The 24802-nt window shown below is 40.1% G+C and overlaps 1 protein-coding gene across 1 annotated transcript in view; it reads right to left on the bottom strand.

Moving 5' to 3' along the window:
- LOC127373410 (glutamate receptor ionotropic, NMDA 2C-like) overlaps positions 1–20828 on the bottom strand; it is a 53863-nt gene extending 33035 nt beyond the window's left edge. Inside the window, exons 1-3 of the mRNA XM_051417856.1 lie at positions 19465–20828; positions 9528–9900; positions 8336–8434 (exon numbers count right to left, since the gene is read on the bottom strand). Coding sequence (XP_051273816.1) covers positions 8336–8434; positions 9528–9884 — 456 coding nt within the window. The 5' untranslated portion in view covers positions 9885–9900; positions 19465–20828. The remainder of the gene's footprint in view (positions 1–8335; positions 8435–9527; positions 9901–19464) is intronic.
- Positions 20829–24802: the final 3974 nt, after the last annotated feature.

Below are 24802 nucleotides of genomic sequence, written 5' to 3'. Positions count from 1 at the left end.
AAGTTGCACATAATTGTTGTTTCAACAGCCTTTAAATTAATATAGTTCAAAATACCAAATAAACCTAGTTTACATCTAGAGATCTGCTGCTTAATGGGGTAGGGCATGAAAGTTCAAGATGCGATTGTGCTGATTTAAAAAGTGTGCATAGGATACAATCTGGATGAACTTGGGATGCATCTCTGCATCTGTAAAATCAAATTTATTTCTATATTATTAGTAGCCTTTATTATTTATTAATGTGACCAATAATTTTGTATTTAGATTGATTCCTCCTCTCTAAACCTTTTCACAAGCAGAAAGAAGACAGAAGTGAAACTATCTGTACCATATTGAATTGTATAGCATCATATTCCTTGCAAAGCATCGTATCGCATTGAATCGCATTGGGTTGAATCAAATGGTCTTGATGCATCACAATAAAGGTGAATTGTAACGTGTTGCATTGGTAGTTGCTTCATATTTGTCTTTAATGTATCGGATCGTTGGCAATGCATGTCACATCTGCCTCAGTGACTGAGAGCACACATAAAGCATACGCTGCAAAAAGCAAAACTATAAAAACATTTTTACAGATTCAACCAAAACTGTTCAATAGTCTGGACGCCCTGTGCCTGCCATTTTTTCACATGGGACTGTGTAATAACAGAGCTTGGATGGAAGAACCAAAGAGACTGAAAGTGCTGTGGGGAAAAAGTAGACCTGTGATGTAAGCAGGTGCAAGACCATGCCGGGCTTTAAGACGAGTTCTAATATTGTGAGTTTGATTTGATAATGGACAGGGAGCTGGTGCAATAAGGTGAAGATCAGGGTAATAAGGTGTCTTTTTTTTTTTACTGTACAGCAGCCTCTTAGTAGAGACAGGAAGTCTGGGAAATCTCAAAATACAGCGACACACATGTATGATAGAGAAGTCATGCATGAGGGAGAGAGAGAGAGAGAGAGGGAGAGAGAGAGAGAGAGAGAGAGAGAGAGAGAGAGAGAGAGAGAGAGAGAAAGTGAGAGAGCATATAGTGTTAAACTGTCAAGTGCCATTTGAGACCAGGTCTCAGATCTTCTCAGTCTGTTTTCGTCTCAGAGGTGACTAACTGTCATCTCTCCTTCCTGTTGCTCTTCCTTCTCCCACAGCTCAGAGGCTCTGCAAAGCCCCAGAGAGCTGTGTAGCCCTAGGAATACCACAGGAATATCACAGCAAGACTCTCCTTCACTCAAATTTTACCAGTTTTTGCTCTGTGTGAGCTTGTTTGAGACTCACCTCCGGAGGCTGAAACTCCAATAGACCACTGACTGGGCTGAGCACCAGAATAGCTATAAAAATAGCAGTACACAACCATGTCAGGCTGTCACTGAATAAATAAAAAATGGCTCTGGATTGGCAGCCCTGGCTTAGCTATAGTGTCCCACTTCATCTGATATGACGGAGGAGTGGAGAGGTGCATCATGTGAAGAAGTGTCATTAAAATCCAATTTGTTTTGTCCGAGCTTTTAAACAAACAAATAATATGGTGACCCCCCCCGCCTTGGGCCAACATCACTGTCCAATTATCAGCATCCTAAATTGTGAAAAATCAAACAAACTCAGACGCAAATGTGATGAAAGACACTCACCCTTCACAGTGAAATCAAGCAAGAATTACAACAAAATTACCTCCTTTTTTGTGTCTAACTCTCGCACTCATACGCTCACATGAGAAGTTGCCCCCCCCGCTCGTTCTCCACTTCCCAGCCGTCTTGTTCTCACCACCTTGGCAGTGCGGCTGTCACACACAGACGTAATTAGCAGTCCTACTGCAGGAGCGTATGGTAATGTGACAGGAAGACGGTGGACATGGTGGTTGCTCACACACTCCTCTCCTCCCACGGGGGAGGACTCTGTGCTGTACCTCCCCTCGGTGGAAAGACTGGTGTGGGTCAAACAGGAAGGGGGTTGCACATACAGATGCTCACTCACGTATGGATTTATGTATGCATGTACAGTATATGTCAGTCTACATTTCTAATGTAAGGCTTGTAGACAAGCTTCCAGTGGTGGAGAATTTACATTTAAGGACCATTTGGAGGTTATGGTACTTACTTGTACTCTACTACATATTAGTGGTAAATATTGTACTTTTTACTCCACCATATTTATATTATGGCCATAATTACTTTGCAAATTGAAGTTTTGCATACAAAGCCACTACCCAGCCGTATATGAATTATTAATTTCATCTCAATCCGCTATGACTTTCAGATAAAGCAGCAGTAGTGAAGAAATACATAATTACATTCAAATTGTCACTTAATAAAAGGTGCCATAATAAAGTAAAAATAATCATTACAGTCATTATGCAGAATAACACCCTTCAGTACTGTATTGGATGACTGTTACTGATGAATTAACATGTAAGCAGTACATTAGTTAGCAGTTTGTATTCCACTTCTATAAAGTTGAGGGATATGCAATACAAGCACAACCAGTGTCCATCTCACACAAATGACTAATGAATAAATAAATACAGAGCACACATTCATAAATAAATAAAAACATCCTGAAACAGATGTTTTTAACTCGTTATAAGGGCGGAGAGACATCTTAATAATAGTTTCGGCCCTGAATGAGACTATTTCTTCCATAGAAAGTAGTTTTGGCGGCTGTGGCCCAGGAGGTAAAGCAGGTTGTCCACTAATGAGAAGGTTGGTGGTTTCTGAAGAGCAGTTAGCACCTCACATGGCAGCCGCTGCCATCAGCGTATGAATGTGTGTGAATGGGTGAACGTGACACGTAGTGTAAAGCGCTTTTAGTGGTCGGAAGACCAGAAAGGCACCATATAGGTAGAGTTCTTGTGGAAACTGAGAATCACAGCATTAAAGAGAATCTAAAGAGGAAAATATTGTTTTAATAGATAATTGTGCTCTATTGTGATAAAGTGAACATTTTATGACCTCATTATGTTTGCAAAAGTGCTAAATTGATCAATTTTCCAGTGTGGAGGGAAACCTTCCTGCTTTTCCAACCCCTTAGATATATTTTAACAATTTATACTTTACAATCGTCACACTCAATACCATAGAATTAGTGGTTTGATTGACTACCTTCCTGAAATTATTGGGCCATGCTGTGAAGCTTGGAGGTGGTCTGGCCATTAATGTGCTTTCATTCCCAGCGATCATGACCTGTTTATGGAGTTTCTGGTTTCTGGATCATGGGGCCAAGAGAGAGCCAGGAGTGAGGATGGGGGGGTGGAGAAAAGAGACACAAGTACAGAAGGACAAATGGAGAAAGCGGGTCAGTCCGGCCACAGAAACAAACCCCCCAAAAAATAACTTTGCACAGTGATCCAATGAGAGACGCCTGACTCAGTGCATCACTTCAGTCTAATATCATAAACAGAGTGTGACCTTAGACTGAGACTGTAACTCCTGAAATATAATCTTCTACTGACAGCTTCAAATTGTTATAAATGATGTTTTACGATTGAATACTCAAGCTCAACAGTTTCTTTGCTTCAAAAAATCCATCATGTGCACATTTAAAAGGCACTTTTGTTCCTGTTTGCTGGCAAACACATAAAGCTGTTGGCTTTGTTTATTCCAGACTTTATCACCATCTACAACCATGATCACTCATTATTTGATGTTTGTAACTGTAATGAACAAAAACTGGCTTGTGAGTGATCAAACATTCATGTATTTTCTCAGAATCAGAGAGATTTAACAATGCTTCACGATAATAGATACGAGTTGTCATCCGTAGTTAAATAATCTGTTCTCTCTCAAAATGATTCACAGCAGCCATCATAAAATGTTTTACCACACCCTCATTATTAAGTACTAAATAGAAAACTGATTTTTACAAAAAGCAATTATGTTCTTTTATATTTCCTGTGAAAATCACTCATTTTTGAGACAGTCCAGTGTGTTGTGAAAGGGTTTTACGTAGGAGTTGGTGAATTCTCAGCACCATAAAGTTACTGGTGCCAGTCTGAATGATCTTCACCACTTCCAGTCAGAGCTACACAGAAGTTATTTTATTGGACTCTCAGCAGACTTTACACAGAGAGTTCAATTTGCCTCCACCAGAGTTCAGGTTTTACTGCCTTGGAACAGCAATATGTGTGTGAGTGCTTTTATTCCATCAGCTACTAGTTTTTTTTATACAACTTCTCTAATTTAGGCTGTTACCTTCATGTGACGGGACATATCAGCTCTGTCTCTTAGAAATAACATTTATATACAACTAATTTCTTACAGTATATATATTTTGAGGGAAACATAATGCAAACCAAATTACATTTTCGATTAACATAATAAGTTGTTAAGGAACCTACCTGGCAATTTGGAAAAATGTTGATACTGAACATATCAATAAAATGTTCACTGACAATATATTTCATATGTTTTGATAAAAAAAAAAAAAGGACAATCTTGCTACTATCCACTCGTAGTGACTACAGTAATATTCAGAAGTCAGATCTTTCTTAATCTTAAAGTGCTTTTGTTGCAGGAGTGTGGATGTGAACCCTGGACGGTGGTGTGACAGTCCTGCACTGTACGCCCACTACACACCCCATCCACTCCTTGTTAGTCCACTGTGTTACATAAATGTGGTGTGTCAAGAAATGTTATCTCTGAACATAATATGAAAGTAATTTCTAGGAGACAGCTGACTTTTGGATTGTTTGGGTGATAATGTCAACCTGTGGATTAATGTGTGTATTTTCTATGTCAGTTGTGGTGGTGCAGATATCTGGGGTCAAATTCCAGAGCCTTATAGCCTTCATATATGCTGAAGACATCAATCTTTAAAACCGATCATATAAACATACTTCTGTTTTAAGAAAAAAAGGCAAAATAGTTTCCTAAAACAGCCGGGCACTGTAGTTTTTAGCAAAACTCAAACCGTAGTGCATTTGTTAGGGACTATTTTTAGCAACGGATTAAATACAGTACATATTTGGTGCTTTAGAGAGTATTTACAGTAACAGGTTGGTGTATGTGTAATGAAGGAACATGTTACCCAGTGCCTCAACCGTGTGACTCACCAATGTGTTTTAACAGTTTTTGAACAACAATGCAGCTCTATGGCACAGAGAAAGGTCAGGTTACACAGACAATACTTGTTACTAAGATCAGTTAATTGTAAGTTTTGGTCTTTTCTCACATTGTTTGGACATGGCTCCTTAGATCCCATCAGACCATTGTGTGTTCCCAACTTTGTGGCAATAGTTTTGGGAAAAGTTTTCCCAGTTTGGTGTGGAAGGTCTTGACTGGTCTGCACAGAGCCCTGACCTCAACCCTGTCCAACACCTTTGGGATAAACACAGACTGCGAGCTGGGCCTTATCACCCAACATCAATGCTCATTAATGCTATTGTGGTTGAATGAGAGCAATTCACAAACACCTTCACAGAAGAGAGGAGCATTTCTTTTGGCGTCCACATATTTTTGGCCATGTAGTGTTTCTGAAAACATAGAAATCACAAAATTTGAGGATATGTGGTTTTCATAGGGCCTGATGTTGATGCCAATTATTGTAATCATTACCATCATAATTGAAAGGCTTATTTATCAGGCAGTGCAATATTGTGCCGAATAAATAAAAGTTTTGTTGTTGTCATTAAAGTTTCTTCTTGTTTCCATTGGCAGTTTTCTCTCTCCTCCCTCCCTTATCTCCTCTCTTTCTCCTCCCTTTGTCTTCTGCTCTACTACTCCCGTGACTCAACATCTGGATGCAGCACCCTCTAATGATCACCAAGCACACTGCAATGACTCATAGCCAGCCAGCCAAGAACACACACACACAAAGACAAAACACACTCAACCTCTCATCTCCAACTCCTCAGAGAGACACGTTGCAATGTTTTTTCTCTTTCCCTCGCAGGCCCTATTGAACAGTCTTTATGCCTTTTCTCAGCCGTTCTTCACGCTCTCTCATTTCCTCCTCTTTGCCTTCGCTTGATGTGTGTGCCGTCTGACAAAAGACACACTTCCTCTCCTCCCTTCAATCTTTTCATCTTTGTCTCATTCCCTCCTTCCTTGTTGTCTGCCATAGAGAGATCACTGAGACAGGAACCATAAATAGGCGGCCCGGGCGGGTGCTGCTTCTTTTTAAACCCGCCATCAAAGATATTCATCATCATCAGGCTATTGATAATCAAGCACTATTGAGCTCTTTTATCCCCTAAGAGAATCATGCACTCACACATACGTCTTTCTCCATCCAATCCACCTGTCCCATTGTGCCAGACACCTCTGACAAGCTTTTTTTCTCCTTGCTGACAACAAAGGAGTGTATAAGAGAAAGAAAGACACTGAGGGGGAGTGTGAGGAGGAGAGCTGAATGAGGCCTTCGACGGGCAGACCTCAGAGGAGAGTGCTTTACTCTTTGTGCTATATAGAGAACTGTCACTCAACACTTTGGGCCCGTCAGACAAACGGTCTGTCGGTAGATAACACCCCATCTGCATGTTTGTCTTTTGCCACCGTTAAGACGAGAGGTTAAATAACTAAGACTGAGCCAGCTGTAATCGGCTCTGCAAATTGCAAACCAAAGATTGCTGATAACTGAGAAACTTTGCCCCAAATATTTTGGAGGCTCAGAGATACTTTACACTGTGGCAGAACACCCCGAGATGAGTATTAAAAGCACATCTGGTGTAAATATGAGCACCTCCATGCCAATTTAAGGTCGAGCAGCGACAGGTAGAGGGAAGAGGGAGGTTACGCAAGGAGCAGGCAGCAAGAGAAAAAAATATAAGGAGGAGTGAATGGTTTGGGTTTTGGGGTGAATGATAAGAGCTGTGGGGGGCTTCAGTCTCCTGAAGGGTCTAATTAACAGTTTAATGGGGTCCTGGAGCTCAGAGAGAGCAGAAAGGAGCACAGGCCTCTTGCTTCCAGCCACAGACTTAATGGATTCAGCCGGCGTACAACAGAGCCGAAAAAACTGGATGTGTCAAGGAGTAAAGGTGATGGAGGGAAGGATGGAGGAATAGAGAGAGTAAAGGGAAATATGGAAAGGAGGTGGAAATGAAGGTGAGAAGTGGACAAAAAGCAAGAAAAATTTGGAAGGGAAATGTAGGAAGTGGGGGAAACAAGAATGACTATCTCACTCGTGAAAAAGGAAAAGGAGACTTATCAGTGAGACAGTAAAACACTGCCTTCAGGCAGCTGTCAGCCAAGCTTCATCGAAGCATCTTTCTCCCCTCTCTGTCTCTTACTCACTCACTCTGCCTTCCCACTCCGCCATCAAAATACAGCAAATCAATCACCCTCCTGCAGCTACAACTCCTCCTGTTTAATACCCATCTATGACGTGACATCTGGCAGATACCTTTTGATTAACAGGAAGCTGATAAATACAACATGCTATAGTTTACAAAATGTTGCCTGGGGGTGGAATCCACCACTCACCCACCGCCACACAGCTACACTATTCAGCTCGGTTTGGATGCTTTTCGTGGTGGATAGGTGTAGGAATGCAACCATTTGGCTGTGTGTGTGTGTGTGTGTGTGTGTGTGTGTGCTCTAATATGTGAGGGTGTTCATTTGCATGTGTGTTTCTATGTGTGAGAGTTACTTCTATAAATAAAAGGTGTTGATGATGGCAGTTAAGCAATTAAAGGAAGGAAGGGAAAACGAGCGGAAAGCACAGAGCATGAGAGGAAGAAGGGATGGAGCCATTTTGCAACTCAAAAGAGAAAAAGTATAGATTAAGAATCCGTCTGGTGTCATCAATCTCCCCTTTACAATCTAACTACACAGCTCACTGCTCTCCATCTCCATTCATCAACCAGATACATGCTAAATCATAGCAGGAAAAACCTGCTGCTCTTCAAGTACGCGGGAATGATTGATTGAAGTGCAGATTGCCCATAGCACTTGTCTCCCCTCGCAAAGTTTCTCTTCCCATAACTCTGACTTTTCCCAGCCAGGGATTAGAGGAGCTGATGAGGGTCGATGGCTGCAGTCATCGCTGATAATTCACCCATCTGTATTGCTCATATCCAAATATTTGCATGCAGCGAGTTGCTTGCCAAAGTAGGCTCCACCGCTCTGACCTACTTAAGTTGTTGTAAGCTGAATGACGCCGGTGTGGAAGAGTTCTGACTAAGACAGGAGGCTGTGAAAAGCAGGGGCTTCTGCTGACAGGGTATTCGTCTTACAATCTTTTTTTTCTTGCTTCCTTAATTGCTCATTATACTGTTTGGGACAAATGTTATATCAACACCTCTGGGACACAACATGCATTTTTTGTGTAATCTATGTGGCATAGCAAGAAGGCAGACTTCTCTAGCTGTGGTTCAAACTCCAGAGTGGAGATGGGCCAGTGCTGAAATGATCGGCTCATTATTACCTTGTATGGTATGACAACTGCAGAGCCGCCACTGATGCCCACGATTGGCAGAGCTGTCTGAGTGGAGAGGAAATCCAGGATCTGTGCCACTTCTGCCACCTGAAGACAAAACAGACAGATTCAGTGTTTGCATGAGAGTTGATTACCATGGTGAAAATGTGTCAAACCAAAAAGGCACTCGAGCCCGAAAGTTCATTCTTGACCTTGGAAACATCCAGCTGATAAATAATCTTACCACAAGGTCCACTCACTAGTTTTCTGGAGCTTTCAATTGTTGTACTTTCAAACCTCAGTCCTTAATGGTAACACTAGCATGTAAATATAAATGTAAACAATCCAGGTTTCAAAATTTTCATGTTTTATGAGGAGGGAAATACGTCTAACACGTTTGTTTGACCTCTACAATATGCAGCTGAGAAGCTGAGAAACACTGAATGTTTACTAGAAAACTCCCTAAGGCACCTTCAAAATGCTCAGGAAAATGATAATCTATAATTGCACAATAACTGGGCAAACTCCATCTACTGGTGAACATCATGAGATACAATCAAAAGCTCCAGAACAGCTACTAAAGGAAAAGAAAAAAAGGTGGACCAGGCGATTTTGCATGTAACAGGTTTGAACTGTATAAATTATGGTGAATTCAAAGCAAACAACATGTTATGTAATGTCACAAATTACTCAGACTTACAGTTCTTATTGGTAGCTGATCCAGGGGTTGAAGTAACAAATACATTTACTCTCGTTACTGTAGCAGAGCAATCTTGTGTAAATCAGTAAAGTGCATTTGTTTCAGGTACTTGAAAGAGTAAAAGTTACTTTTTTTACACCAGTAATTTGAAAGTTAAGTGAAATTTCTTTTTAGTACCAGGATGTTGAGCACTCCCTCCCCTGGAGGCGATTTCGATTTTGCTTTTACGATTTGATGTCACTTCTTCTCCCTTTACGATCTGAAACCATACCGGCACTGTAATTTAATTTGAGTATAGATAGTACATGCTTGGCATCTGAATTAGTCCTTCCTGTTTTTTTGCAGCCCCACTTTGTGATTTAAGCTGACAGGACAGGTGCTTTTTTACATAAAAATTTTACTTTGTGCAGCTTTAGGAAACACAGATGTGGGTGACTGAACACCGTGACTCTTGAGAGGATGTTTTATCAGAAAACCTAAAAATGCATAAATCATTTTTACCTGAGCCCCAGCACCCGAGCCCACATCATCCTCAAACACCACGCCGTGCAGTCTCTCTGTTGCCATAGTATCGCAGAGGCGTGTCAGAAGGTCACGGGGGTTGGTGTCGTTGACCAGCACGGTCACTGGGCTGACCACCACGGGCAGGTCGACAAAGTTTTCCCCGCTGAGGCGACCTCTGACCTCGTTCTGGTAACTGGAGCCGCTGAACACCACCGCCACGTTGATTGACGGGTGGACGAGGAGCGGCCGGGCCTGCAGGGGGAGCGGGGAGGAGATGAGGAGGAGGAGAAAGAGGAGGAGGAGGAGGAGGGGAGGCCAAGGAGAGGGAGGAGGATGTCCCCTGGGAATGGCCATGTTGGCAGCCTACTGCCTGGAGAGGAGGGGGAGAAAAAGAGGGTGAGGGAGGAAGGGAGAATGAAAGGAAAGAGAGCAAGAGTCAAACATACAAGCTGCTTTAGTTTTATGATGATTTTGACATAATTCATCATAATCCATCTGTACATATCCATCCCTTATTTTTCTCTCCATGTCTGTCTCTCTCGCTCTGACCCCTTTGTATGATAGTATTAGCCCTGCATTTAGACTCTTGTGTCATAAGGAAAACTGTGTGTGTGTGTGTGTGTGTGTGTGTGTGTGTGTGTGTCAGCATGTGCAAGTGTGCGTGCATGTAATCCTCCATAATCCAACCCCCAGTGTCATGACTGTAATCACCTTTCCATCTCTACACATCTCTGATTCAGCACACACACACACACACAGGGAGTACAAGCAGGATGCCAAAACTGCCGCACAGGTCCTCGACCCTCATCACTGGGATTACATTACATTACACTACTTCAGCCAGCCATGAAGTCATCGGCCAAGCTACAAATATACAAGATATGAAAAACTGCATAACATCCTCATAAACAAACATGTGGCAGGTGCAAATTAAAACAGTTTTCCTGTTTAATTTGAATTTAAAAAGTTTGTGTTTACTGGATGACAGTTACAGTTTTTACTTCACTATGGTTTATTGGATCTCTGGTTTTGTTTTAGTTTTTACCACACATAAATGAAGGTTTAACACGAGTTTATGGAAACTTAAATATACTGTCCATACACTAGGTCCAACGTGTAGGAAATGTTTTGGCATCTAACGGTGTCGTTGCAGTTTGCACAAGAAAGAAACTGCAGTGGCCGCAAAATGCAACAAAAAACGTGAATGGTCCTATCTAGAGCCAGTGTTTGGTTTGTTCCTTCAGGGCTACTATAGAATGATTTTCAATTAGCACAGAGAGATTTTCCACTTTTAGTAGATGAATGTGAAAACATACTTCTAGAGTCAAATTCTGCACATATTACATAATAAAAAATAGTGAAATGATAAAATTATTGGAGATTGTTGGGTCATTTCCTCTTTTATAATGTGTCACTGACACCTGATTTTTGGTGTGCATTTAACATTCAACTCAAAGTATACCTTCAGAATTTGCATCTTTAGCAAGCTACTTCAATCAAATGTTTGCTTTTTGAAGATATTTCCTTATTGAATCAATATCTTTGAACCCTTGTTAGAGACAGGTGGGCTTATAGAAAATAAAGATCTCCACATACACACACATATTTGGAAGGGGGTTTTATATAGAGTGTCGGTCTCATCTATGGCCATCAGAGACACCCTGATAATTAACAGCACCTCCCAGCTTTGATTCTACTTTCAAAGCAACACTGGGTTAAATGTGTCCTACCCCTTCATGCTCCTGGCATATCAATCATTCATCTTAATGAGGTTTTAAGCTCCTGGGCTTTAGGTGCCCACAGCAATAAATATACAGTTTGAACCTTTTAAAGACAATCTACCTCTTATTAGATGCTGCTGATAGATCAACCTTTAGTCAATACCTGGTTATAGCTGAAATGATGGACATGGAGCAGCCTTTATTAAAGATTACTCTATAGATGTGTGTGTGTTTTTGTTGATGTGATGTTTGGTTAGACAGTTCAAAGACATTTTGATTATGTTTGCATTTGCAAAAGGTGTTGCACGTTTTCTTTTGTGAAACTGAATTACGTATTAGAAGTATATGGAGCAGTTTCATCTGCATATAGTGACATTTTTGAAATGTTGTTGTATCAAGTCTATATAGACAGGTGTTTATTGGAGGTTACACATAAAATCACTCAAAATCTGACATATGATCTATTCCCCTGGGAGTTTATGCAGATTGTATAGACTGCAGAAGGCTGTCTTACACTTCTTCTCTTGTAATTCCTGGGATTGCTTGTTTTGATGCACTGAGATCCCTTTATTTGTCTCCAGTGAATCATTATATCTAGATGTGAGCACAGAGCCGCCGTTAACCCACCACCCACTTGTGCTAGGTGGAGATTAAAAACAAACAAACCCCCCACGCAGCAAAACTCTGAAAGGAACGGGTTCTAAGTGGCATACAGGAGACAAACCCCATCCAATTGTGGTTTAAATAATAAAATTTGTACTATAGAGATATCAACATTTATGTACAGCTAAAGAACAGGTAACACATATAATCCTCAGCCGACTCTTTTATTTATCAACCATAGCCGTGCATATGGCTAATTTTACATTGCATTAAATTAATACTGTATACAGAGACAACTGGATGTCCCTTGGGTTGTGAGATGTTGTTGCTTGCTACATTATTAAAGTCTGTGGATCTTCATATTCTGAGATAGATTTATAAACAAGCTGCAAATATTCAGAGTAATTACAGTGTCTGCTATCCGGAGGTATCTAAAAATGAAGATTATGTGGAGATTGTTGGATATTGGTAAACACTGACATTTTATGTCTAGGTTTCTTTTTAATTATGTGGTTTAAGCAACAATAAGTATATGCATGTAAAATCACACTCCTCACTGCTACACTACCACAAATCCTTTATGAAGTATAATTTGTTGACTCAAATCCTTTTGTGAATTACTGCTTTTCTTGTGTTATTTGTTCTTCAGAATTCAAGCTCACTGCATTTGCAAACAGTAGTATACAAATGACACTAATGCAGGAAAAATAATGAGTTTTAACTAGGGATGCACTGATTGGAAAATTGGGAAACCAACTTTTAAAATAACAATTTGGCCCATAGCAGATGCCAGTACAGATGTTCTGTTGTTGTTATTTATTCACCCTTTTGTGAAGGGAAACAAAGAAATTTACAATTATAAAGATCTCCCTCTTGTTGCAGCTCATTCAAGATGTGAGACACAAAGCTGAACGGCCTCTCAGCTCTGCGTCTGATAATTATGATTATTTCTTCAATATCCAAGTTGGAAAAAGCCAACACAACATTTAAACTGATGTAACACAACAGATAAACATCGGCCACTGATATCGGTGAACGCCATTTGCAGATAGGCTGATGATGTTCAGCCAATATATCTGTGCATCCCTTGTTTTAAGTCCATACAATCAGTGGCCAGGGATAAGTAATAGTTTTAGAAGTAATCATATAACTGCAAATATAAAACTTAAAGGAACAGAGCTGTGGAGGGAAAGGGTAATCGTGGAAACAGGATGAAAGAGACAGAGAGAGAGAGAGAATAGACGAGCGCTCACTGGGTGGATCATATGACTAGAGAGCAGGTCAAGTTGTGGTAACAGTGTAATCTCTGGAAAAACGCACTATAACAGGGCCTCAGATTAGCAGTGTGAGTATGTACGTGTGTGTTTGTGGTGGGGGTGGTGGTTAGGAAGTTGACAGGGTGTGTGGGTGTGTCTGCTCCAGATTAGCAGCAATAAAAAAAGAGTGTGTTTATGGCATAGAAAGGATGTGAACAAAAGGGACAGAGCACAATGTGTTGCATCTGAATTTCAATCGCACACCAACAACACACACACACACACACACAGAACAATCACCTGAGAATCTTCTTATCTTTTTAACAGAATTTAAAAAATGTAATAAATGGAAAGTGTTTCAGCCAAAGAGGGATTAATAGGAAAACACCAGACTCTTTATTATCAAAAATTGCATAATCACATTAAATCCTGTTGTGTTTGTGCACTTATTTTCCAAAATAATATTAACGTGTGCAAATCAAGTGAGTGAGCATTGTAGTGTATGCACCCAGTTTTCTATTATTATGGAGATTTCCAGATGGAGTGCAGCTCATGCCATGTGTGATAAACTCTCTCAATGGGACCCATAAGACTGTACCTGTGTCAGCATCAAAATGACTACACACACCACAAATTCCTCCTACGGTGTGTTATTAATGAAAACTAACCGCACAGCTGCAGTGATACATTTTGGAAGACTTGATAGGACACGAGAGAAGAACACAACAGGATTACTGTGTGACAGTGCTGGAAAATGAGGAAAAACCTATAACATCAGAAGAGTGTACAGCCAGTCACACTTCATCATCAACCCACAGTATCAAGGCTCCTCTCTCTACCTAAGAGTCGGAACTCTCACATTTGTTTTACAGCTCTCACAAAGATTTATGGATGATTTATTGAATGATAAAAACAAACTTTAATATTATACAAATTGCTATATAAGCATGTCATTGCTTTTTAGGTGTGTTTCTTGAATAATACTTCATATTGTTCTTCTAATAAATTACCAAATAAAACATCCTAAAAATTCTAAATCATTCTTTAATTGAACTCTTAACTTCTATGCTCATGCAAGCTGTAGCAGGCCCTAATTTAAGTGTTTATGAACCAGTTAATCTCTCACTTTCAGGCATATAAAACGAGGGTACACATAAGATGCTTTTTTATTTATTTATCGGTACTTATTTCTGTCTTTGTGCTCCTGCAACACCCACACTTCCCTTCTGGGGATCAATAAAGGCTTATCTTATTTTATTCCTTAATAACAAAGGGGAATAAACTAACACTATTATATGATATATATGCTATAAAAATGAAGCATGTTTTTCAAAGCTTTTTATTCAGTAGTATTTAATATTGTTTTGTCTCCTAGCCGCCAGACAGTTTATCAAATAAAACATCCTAAAAATTCAAAACCATTCTTCCATTTGACTGTTCCCTGTTCATGAAACCTGTAGCAGGCCTTTAATTAAAGTATTCACGAGGCAACAGAAAGCTGGGATCAACTGCTTGAAAGTAGGCACTGAAAGAAGTAAAAACAAAATGTTTGTTCATTGTTTCATTTACCTCATTTGCTTGAACACATTTGCCCATTTAGAAATTACATTTTCACACACAGACCTGAACTGAAAAGTCCATGCATGGACAAAATTATACATTTTGTTTGCAGAGTGCCCTAACACTCCATAAAATAACAGAAGTTATGGTCAAATGGCTATATTATTTCATCATTATACAATGGACAACAAAATGCAAACAAGTCAGAGCATGAATTGTATTGTTTTTCCAATATGATTATTTTACTAGATAACAACCTCTGCTGTACTCTGCACCTGTCCTTTTCTTACACATTTTTGGGATGCTCTGTTGAAATACTGTAAAAGAAAGTCTAAGAAAGTTTTCTTTGTTCATTTTATTCTTGTGTGAAGTCTTTCTGTGCCCATGAACTGTCATTGACATGTACGACCTACAGTACGCACCTAGACTTGACAAATCCAGACATTCATTATGGCACAGCTTTAGTACTGCATTGTCTTCACCAAAAAACCAATAAAGCTTTTTCACCCAATACTCAGAAACAAACATTTTTATTGTTGTGTATTGGCCTCTTTGATCTATGCTTGCAAATAGCAACACAATATGTTTTATAGATGGATAAGAACTCATTGCTGATTGGAAGAACGTGTTAAACCAATATAAAATTGTATTAGAAACTCATTTGTAATAGAAGACTTCTGCTGTGCGCCTACATTCATTAATCATGTCTTAGCAATCGAGAAGAACTGTAAAATGTTTCACCTACAGGTGTCCAAAATGAGAAATAATATGATTTTTCCTCTTTCATAACAATGGGGGAAAAGACCGACATTGTGATTTTCGAATAAACAGTACCATTATGTACATTATACCTCCTGGGACCTGCAGCACATATACAGTTGTGAACTTCCAGTCATTTAACTACTTAGCTGGGATATGATGGAGTCCCTGTACTGAGTCCCCTGGGGGGTGGAGAGGAAATGAGCAGAGAGGATCTAGTTGATGGGATGAGCATCGTCACCAGAGAATTATCAACATGTCTGCCTTGAATCTTGTTTTTTCACAGCACCTTCGAAACTGATTTGATTGCATTAATTAGGGAGCTTGAATTAGTGGCCTAGTATTAATGTAGTAGACGGGCTTCCTCTCATCAACATACTGCAGGCGCGGCTCTCTGACAGCTGCATGAAACATCAGGATTCTCTAGAGCCTCATTTATGCAGCCTCCAGATCAGTCCAAGAAATTCCAGTGTGAAAACATATTCCCGGCAAGGATTTCCTTTCCTGATACTGGTATTCCTAATGAATGTTTGAGCTTAAGTATGTCAATTGCAAGAAGGACTTCTTTGTGGTTTGCTGTGATGACTGGAAGCTATACTCTTAAAGCACTAGCAGCAAATATTTGCATCTTAATTGTTGTGGAGTATAAGTATAAAGTAGCAGAAATGGAAAATATGTATCATGTAATTATGAGTACTTCAATATTGTACAGTACACTGCTTGAGTAAATGTACATCATTACTTTACATCAGCTATAATGCAGCAATACTGATGTAGGAAAAAAGTATATTTGGATTTTACATGGTTGTATCTTCTTCTACTTTGCTTCAATCTTATACTCTAATAAGCATAATTTTCCACTAAAAAGGTCTGATAAGCAGTTTATGCTACCTGCTCAGTACCAAACAGCAGACAGACAGAGTTAGCGACTAGCTGGTGAACACAGTGGAGCTAAAAGAAGAGTCAATGTTCAACTTATATTCATCAGGTCATCAGAAATATGACCCCATATTAATGCTATATCGCTCCGTATCTGCTGGATGTCTAAATAAGCAACTGTTTTAACTTTGCCTTAGAAGTTCCGCTGCCCCCAAGTGGCCACAGAAAATACTGAGAGACAAACTAATTGTTGACTTTGGTGTTTTCATTAGATTTGTTGACAAAAAGAAAATATAAGAGTAGCCTTATCCTTTAACACTCGCCTGATATTGAGTTTTTTTCTTCTGATATGTTAATTTCCAGCACTCACCAACTACATCTGTAGTTTTTTTTTTTAGGCCTTTTATTGGCTTTAATTGATAGTGACAGCTGAAGATAGACAGGAAGGGGCAGTAGAGACACAGAGAGAGGGGATGACACGCGGCAAAGGGCCGCAGGTCTGACTCGAACCCTGGGCCGCTGTAGCAACTCGGTACATGATCGCCAGCTCTACCAGTTGAGCTAACTGGGCGCCCACATCTCCAGTTTTCAAATGCCAATTCAGTCTGTTGATACAATATCTTATTAGTTAGAAATTCTTTATTATAATAACCCCTTGAGATAAACTATCCTGTTTTCAAGGGTGTCCTCAGCGACAGAAAGTACACAACTAAACAAAAAAACAACCAAAAGTGACATGATATTAGTTTGCATTATAATCTTCCTAACTTTATGAGTAACGACAGCACTCTATAAGACATCACTACATAGATTAAGGCTACATTATCTTGTGCTTGTCAACATGTGATTACAAAAATGTAAAGAATTGGTTAAAAATTCAATAGATGAGTGAGTGTACTAGGAAATCCCACTTGGGATTAATGAGACTCACCCTCTTCTGAAGGCCTCATTAAAACAGTTACATTAATAGTAATGAACATGACAGTAAACACACCACCGAGCCTCAACCAAGAGCAACCACTCTGTCAGCGTCAACCAGCTCAACTGCTCCCCCCCGTTTCCCCCTCTGCTCATCCCTCCATCTCTCCTTCTTAAGCATGAATTGTGGAGGACAAGTTGATTTGTGTCCATGCTCATATATGCACACATGCCCCAACCCCACACACACACACACACACACACACACACTCACAGCTAATAAACATACAAATTAAACCCACAATGTGAATAAATGAGTGTGTCATGCTTAACCCCTGAGCTTATTATGAAACATATCACATAACGTCTGCAACATAAATTTATCATAATTAGGGTTTTAACAGCTAACATTGCAACTCCATCTCCCTGTGGGTTTCTGCTCTCACACGTAAAGACTTGACAGCTTTACAGGAAATCGTTGCAGGCCGGACGTATCAGCCCGAGATGAGTGACGCTGGCGGGGCAGGGGCATTTCTGGATCGGCTTGGCCCCTACCAGTCAAACGTAAAGCAATCAAAATATCTGTCACACCCAATCTGCTGCCACACCTGCTTAAAACAGACGCTGAAACACTTGCAGAAACATATAACATAAAATGGCATAAGTGTGCATTCAGTCGCACATTCACACACATATTCCTGATTGTCTGCGTTAGTAGTAACCACCCTTTATTTGTTTGTGACCCTTTAACACCAATCAGTGTCTTCTTTAAACCTGTTATCACAGGTGCAGTGTGTACATGAGCTGTAAACTACATTTTTCAGTTTTTTTCATTTGAAAGATTTTTCGAAGCTTGAAGAGATAAAAGTATTCAATTTGTTTTTTTAAAGCAAAAATGTAATGTAATATAGAAATATGTTTTTATTTGAATAATCTCTTGATTTATCTTGGTGTCCCTCTAGACCCCCATGTTGGCAATCACTGCTCTATCTAACTGTGAACTGTGCAGCTAAAACAAACATGATGTTGCAACCTGATATGTAAATTTAAATATTATATGTATTTATTTTTATTTCATAAAAAAACCTTAAATAAATACTCTAAGTACTATAAAATAAATACTATTTTTGCAAGAGAATTAGTTTTTTTACTAGTTGCTTTTTAAATCACCTTCTGACCCCTCAGCTTTATCATGGGACCCCTTGGAGCCCCCTCTGGGTTGGGAACCACAGTTCTGTGCAGCTAAACACATACTGCAGCAGCTTGCAGTCTTAGAAAGGAAGCCTCTAAGGTAAAAGTTTGCAGTCTTTTCACAAAAAAAAGAATTAGAGAAAAATCTATTTAATTTTGTGTAAAATAAATGTTTTTTCTTCTGTTCTGTCTTTTTAATAATCTTGAGGCCCCTTAGATTTATCTTAGAGCCAAAAACCCCATGTTGGCAGCCCCCCCAGCAGCTGAAAGAAACTGTGGTACATCAGTTTACAGCCTTAGAGGATGGGTAGAAGAAAAGAAAAATATGCTTTTTTCTTTTAATATCCCCTTTAATAATTTTGTGGCCCCTCAGATTTATCTTATGAGCCCTTGATGGGGCCCTGAACCTCAGGTTGGGAACCACTGGTTTTCTATGTTACTGTGAACTATGCAGCTGAAATAAACATGATATATGTAAACTGGAGCAGAAAGGAGCTTCTGTCACTAATGGAGAAAAATGAGAGCTGCTACATTCAGCTTATGGGACAAATCAATGAGCATTACCAGATAACTGATACGACAGTAAAACACTGCAACTGTAACATCCATAATCCATAAGTAAATGAGTCATACTGAGTAAGTGCAGGTGTGAAAGGACTGCACACACACACACACACACACACACACACACACACACACACACACACAAATTCACACACTCCAAACAAGCAGCTAACCACCAAAGCTCAGAGTGAAAAATGCTAATATGTTCTCTTACAGTAGTTCCTCTTATAGTAACAACTGGCTGTCCTGTTTCTGTCAGCAGCAGATGGGAGCCTTCTCTCGAGGAAACTCTTCACTTATGAAAACTGAAAGTCTGACTGCACACTCGTACTGTGTGTCTACCAAGCTTCTTATTCTAGTATCTATCTATCTATCTATTGCTCCATATCTGTCCCCCTCACTTATATATAAAGTATGAATTCCTGACAGTGGATCAGATTAGGTGACAGAATAAGAGTGTGAGGGAGAGTGTGACAGACTTACCTGTGCTTTCTGCCGTCATCCAACTTGAACTCCCGCTGCTCCATCGTTCCCCTGGCTGCTTCCCTCCAAATGTCTTTTCTCTCTATTTCTGTTTCTTTCCTTTTCACTCAGTTTTCACCTGCCTCTCTCCCCTCTCAGCACCTGTAGGAGTACGCATTTATACCAAGTCTCTGTGTGAGAGCGAGTGAGTTGTCTGTGTGTGTGTTAGTGCGTTTGGCAGCTTTGGATGTCTGCACACTCCCCTGGAGGACTTCACAACGTGACAGCAAGCGTATGTGATCTCCCTGCTTCTCCAGAAAAATCTTTCTTTTCAACTCCTCACTCTCTTCGCCCCTTCTCTCACTTCTCTCTTTTTCTGCGCGTGTCACAGTGAACACATTTACAAGTGGTCATGAAGGTGAAGACAGGACATCAAAATGGGAAAGGAGAGGAAAGGAAAGTGAGGGAAAAGCAGGGTGACAGAAGACGAGAGGTGCGGGAGCCCCTAGATGAGCAGCCAGCCACTGTTTGTGTGTGTTTTGCGTGCATGTGTGCATAAACCCACTGTGTTTAGCTCTCCGTCTGCATCCCTCAGGCTCCCCGCTGGTCGGATGAGGAGAGGAGCGAAAGGGGGGGAGGAAGAGTGATAAAATGCCTCTTCAGCGGAGGAGCACAAACGCCGGTAACACTTCAGCAGCAGCGGCGGTGACGCTTCCCCGCCGTCTCCTCCTTTCTCCCCCTCTCCACCTCCTCTGTCTCCTTTTCCCTCTCCCTGCTCAGGGGTAAGAGACAGAACAGATCCATGGGAAGTTAGAAAAATCTCACAGACAGATGAGGAAAGGGTCCTGTGCACGCCTCTGCATGTTTGGAGGAAAAGTTTTCCCCTCCTTAGGTCCAGTTATCAGCCCCCCCGTAGGTGGTGGTATTCCGCAGTAAGGGATCCCCCCGGTGATGATGAGCCTTCTCGGGTCCTGTGTGATCAAAAAGGATGAGAGTAAGATTTGGGTTTTCTGGCCCCCCTTGCCCTTTTTCCCATATGGAAGCGAGGTGATCCAGATGTTGGTTGCTGGTGGCAGCGTCAGGAACACGGAGAGAACAGCGGGACAGATGGCAGGTCTGCGGGGTCGGGCCGGCTGTGCACTAGCAGGTCCTCATCCTGTTGCACTGATTTGTCTTTTTCTTTTTTTTTTTCCACCAGAGTTTCTCTCTCTCCCTCACCGTTGCGCTGCCGCTCATCTGCCGGTGCTGTCACACCAGTAATCCTGCTTTCCATTTCCTCTTTAACTCCATCTTTTCTTTATCTCTTTCTATCTCCTCTCACTCCATCACAGGAGGGGCTGCATGTGAGTCCTGATAATAATGGTGTGAGGATTTAGCCTGCCTCCCTTCCTCTCCTCCCTCTCGCTCACTTCAGCGCAACCCCTCCTCCTCTCCCAGCCCACTTTTGCTCCCGTTTTCTCGGTATTATTCACCTTCATCCTGTCACGTATCCTGCCTTCTTTTCCTTAAATCACCTCACTGTTTTGCTCTACTGTTTAATTCCCTCTCTCTGCCTTTTTTCTTTCTCTATCCCTTTCACCATCAGCTGTTCCAAAATGAATCCCATTAATAGCATTGTTTTTCCACTCAGGACCCCCCCAGGCTCTGTCCGTTGTTTATCAGTGTGAATCCATTTTTTATACAGTCAATAAACCAACAAACATCACGTTCACCTTGGAACATTGACAGAAAACAAACAAGCCAGTAGCCTAACCGAGAGACAAAGCAAATATTGCAATGAACTTACTGAAACAATCAGTCCAATAAAGGGGAATTCCACCAATTTTACACCTGAAGTGCACTTTACTCATCACAAGGAGTACTACTCAGCCTGTAGAAACAGTCGTATAATGTTTTCGGTGGCTGCGGAGGAGGTTTTTAAAGTGTCAGAAAATAAATCTCAGCTTTGCCTCGCAGACTTTGAATTTTTAACAGAAAGCTTGCGTTACAAACTGGAGACATGGAATCTGAAAAATGTGCCACCAGGCATTGGGGGGGAGTGTTCAAACAGAAAATGAAGTAAATTTCTGCCTTGTGTTGTTTGCTTGAAGCTGACCACAGGACTGTTTATATAGTCTGTGTTTGTTTGGGCAAATCACCTTATGTACTACTGTGTATTTCTATCATCTGACTGCTGCTCATTTTCTACATTTTCTCACTGCTCTCAACTTCTTTTTCTATTTTTCTATTAAACTGAGGAATCACTGATGACAGCTGACTTCAAAAAACTCACTTGCACTTTAATCAAACACTAATAAACCAATTTATAAGCAAGTACAGCTATACAGTGTACTATTGTAACTATTGTCTACATAAATGACACATACAGCATAAATGATTAATGAATATAATATAATAAAGACATTTACGTTAGTTGAATATGAGCACTATTGTTGCTCTAATGTGTAATTAATTGTGTTAATTAACTTGGCGATCGTTAATCAATTAGCACTCGAAATCGAAACCAATTTCACCCAAAACTTTTTTTTGTCACTTCCACAGTTACAAACTCGTTTTATTAAAAATATTATTTAATTCCACAATTAAAGTTCAGGTGTAAAATGACTTATTGACGTTAATATTACCTTTCTGCCGTCTCTCTCCCTTTTCCTCTTGTGTCAGTCATGAAGTACATTCATTAAGTCAATTTGCATTATGGGAAATGTAGGAAATGTAGGATTTGTAGGTTTTCCAACTTTGTGAAGCTGCAATAATGAGTCATCCTCTTTATTATTTATGTTAATTGGAAAAACAATTAAGAACCATTATGATAATTTATTCATCTTTAAGCTATTTTTAAAGCAACAATGCCAAACATTCACCAAATATAAGAATTTGCTTTCATGTGAAATCAATATTTTTGGTTTTGACAATACATACATTTATTTATTTACATTAAAACATTAAATAGATAAAAACAAGCAAGTCAAACCAAGGGGTGTCGGAAATTGAGAGATTGTAGCACATTGTGAGATGTGGTAAATGGACCTTTAGGACTGTGTGACTGATATTAATGAAAATATCAGATATGTACTGTAAGTTTAGCTTTAGTTTTTAATTTTTTTTAATTATTAGCATATTCATAAATATTTAGTGTTCCCTGCTGGAAACTGGCCGCATTTGCTTGTGTTTTATTTATTTTGACCTTTTTTTTTTTTCTAAATAGAGTCAATCAATAAAGAAAACAATCTTTGGTTGCAGCCGCAAAGTCAAGCCCACTAACATCGCATTTACCTTGGATTATCGACTGGGTAAACACACAAGCCAGTAAAACCAAAGAGACAAAGCAAATATGACAATGAACCTGGAGGTGCTATACACATACAAATGTGTCTATCAGTATTGTCTGCTGCCCGTCTCATGTATGGATCAAAGTGCTCATTGTGGAGGCAATCGCCTGCCTGCGAGGATAAGAACAAAAATCAGTCCGTTGTAATCTTCACTCCTTTCGTTCTGCAGAAAGAAAGCACACGTTTTTTTTAAGTAATGTTGACTGGAATCGTGTTGACATGCATAAGGGTGTGTGCTGAGAGGAGAAAGTAGAGAGTAATGCTGAGTGTGAGAGAGAGAGAGAGTGAGAGAGAGAGAGAGAGAGAAATGTCTGATTGCCTCTCACTTTTTTTCCCTCTCTTCATGGCTTACTTCTGACAGTAATTTCGTGGAGGAGAGACAAACAATTTCGCTTTGCTCTCCTCCCCTCTTTCACTCACATTGTCGGACGGGTGTTTCATATTTTTAAAGAGTGCTGTCTTTCGCAGGTTACCATCTCTCCTAATAAAAGCTGATTTCTTCTTTCTCCTCACTATGCAGCTTGGTCAGGTGACAGGCCTTTTAACACAGTGCTATAAATACAGACGAGTGTTAAAATAGAGTGTTTGAGATGTGAGACGTGTGACTGAGGCGTCTATATCTGTATGGGATGTGTGTAGTAGATACAGTGATACCTCTGATGAATGGAAACAGACAATAGCGGACAGATGTTTCAAAGGATAGTATCTCTTTCAGCAGCTGGAGAGTGTGTAAACCAGGCAACATATGTTCTCCGGCCAGCAGCCGATCAGATCCACAGATTAACTCTGATTGATTCAGCGAGAAACAAAATTATGTTTACTGGGAAAAGCTTGCTGGCTGACAGGCAAATAATTAATTTGACAATTTTGAGTGTTGTCAAGGAAGATTTATGGTATACATGTCTTGTGAGATGTGAATTTGTTGAGAACCAATGCTGGTTGTCTGAGATTGTCACGGATACACTGTATGTATGTGCAGCACACAATGCATAGTATTAATATCTGAGGTTGTCACATGTAGCAATGAAACAGTTAGTTGAACAACAGATAATTAATTCGTTTGATGAACAATAATCTTTTAAAAGAAAATACCATGCAATGACATTTGCAGGTTCCAGCTCCTCAAATGTGATGATTTCCTGCTTTTCAGTGTATATTTAAAAATATTTTTGGTTTTGGATTGTTGGATGGACAAAAGAGACAATTTGAAGATGTCACCTTGGGATTTAGGAAGTTGCGATTTTGCCATTTTTCATTATTTTATGACATTTCAAGAATGTCTTTACAACAGTCGTTTTAACAAATTGCCCAAAAACTACAAAAAAATGTTTTTATGTTGAATGGATAAAAGACCTCCTGCAGCAATAGGAACGTTTGGGAGCCGTTTGGAGGTCAGAAGGACAAGCATTGGACTTTGACTTTTTGCATACAGTTTCCTACCAACCTGATATCAAGCCAAAGCATATAATACGCACACCAGTCCACTATGGCAGTGTCACGCTATAAACACATGTTGTCACTCTTTAAACTACTGCTGTTACTGCACCTTAATACTTGTGTGTACTGTACACATCTAGGCAACACACTGACATGGTATCCTCTAGTGGATCAACTGGTCCTACAGTCAACATTAGTTTATTTTAACCATGAGCACGATTGCTATTACAAAAATAATCTAATCATATGTTAAACACATGGCAAAGGAATCAGCACCATGGACAGCACTTCACGCTGTGGCCAAGAAAAAAAGCCTAAGGCAAGACAACATTCCCCGAAGGGCTAAGCATGTTTGGTGAATCATCCTCCCAGATGACAACTCTGTTATTGTGGCAGAGGTCAGACTGTTTTTAAGGTTAGTTGTGCAACTTGTTTACCCATGGCTTCTCCCTTAAATAGCAGAATGTACATTTAGTAAATAGAGGCAAGCCTGCGAGCCAGCTAAGTCAGCTCAAGTTGTGCTGCTATGTCCACTTTCTGCAACATGTATCCAATGCATACTTCACCATACAGGTGTCTATTCAAAGAAATGC

This window comes from Dicentrarchus labrax, unplaced genomic scaffold (genome assembly GCF_905237075.1).
Source record: "Dicentrarchus labrax unplaced genomic scaffold, dlabrax2021, whole genome shotgun sequence".
In the NCBI taxonomy this organism is placed as follows: Eukaryota; Metazoa; Chordata; class Actinopteri; family Moronidae; genus Dicentrarchus; species Dicentrarchus labrax.
This window is presented reverse-complemented; position numbering and strand designations above follow the sequence as displayed.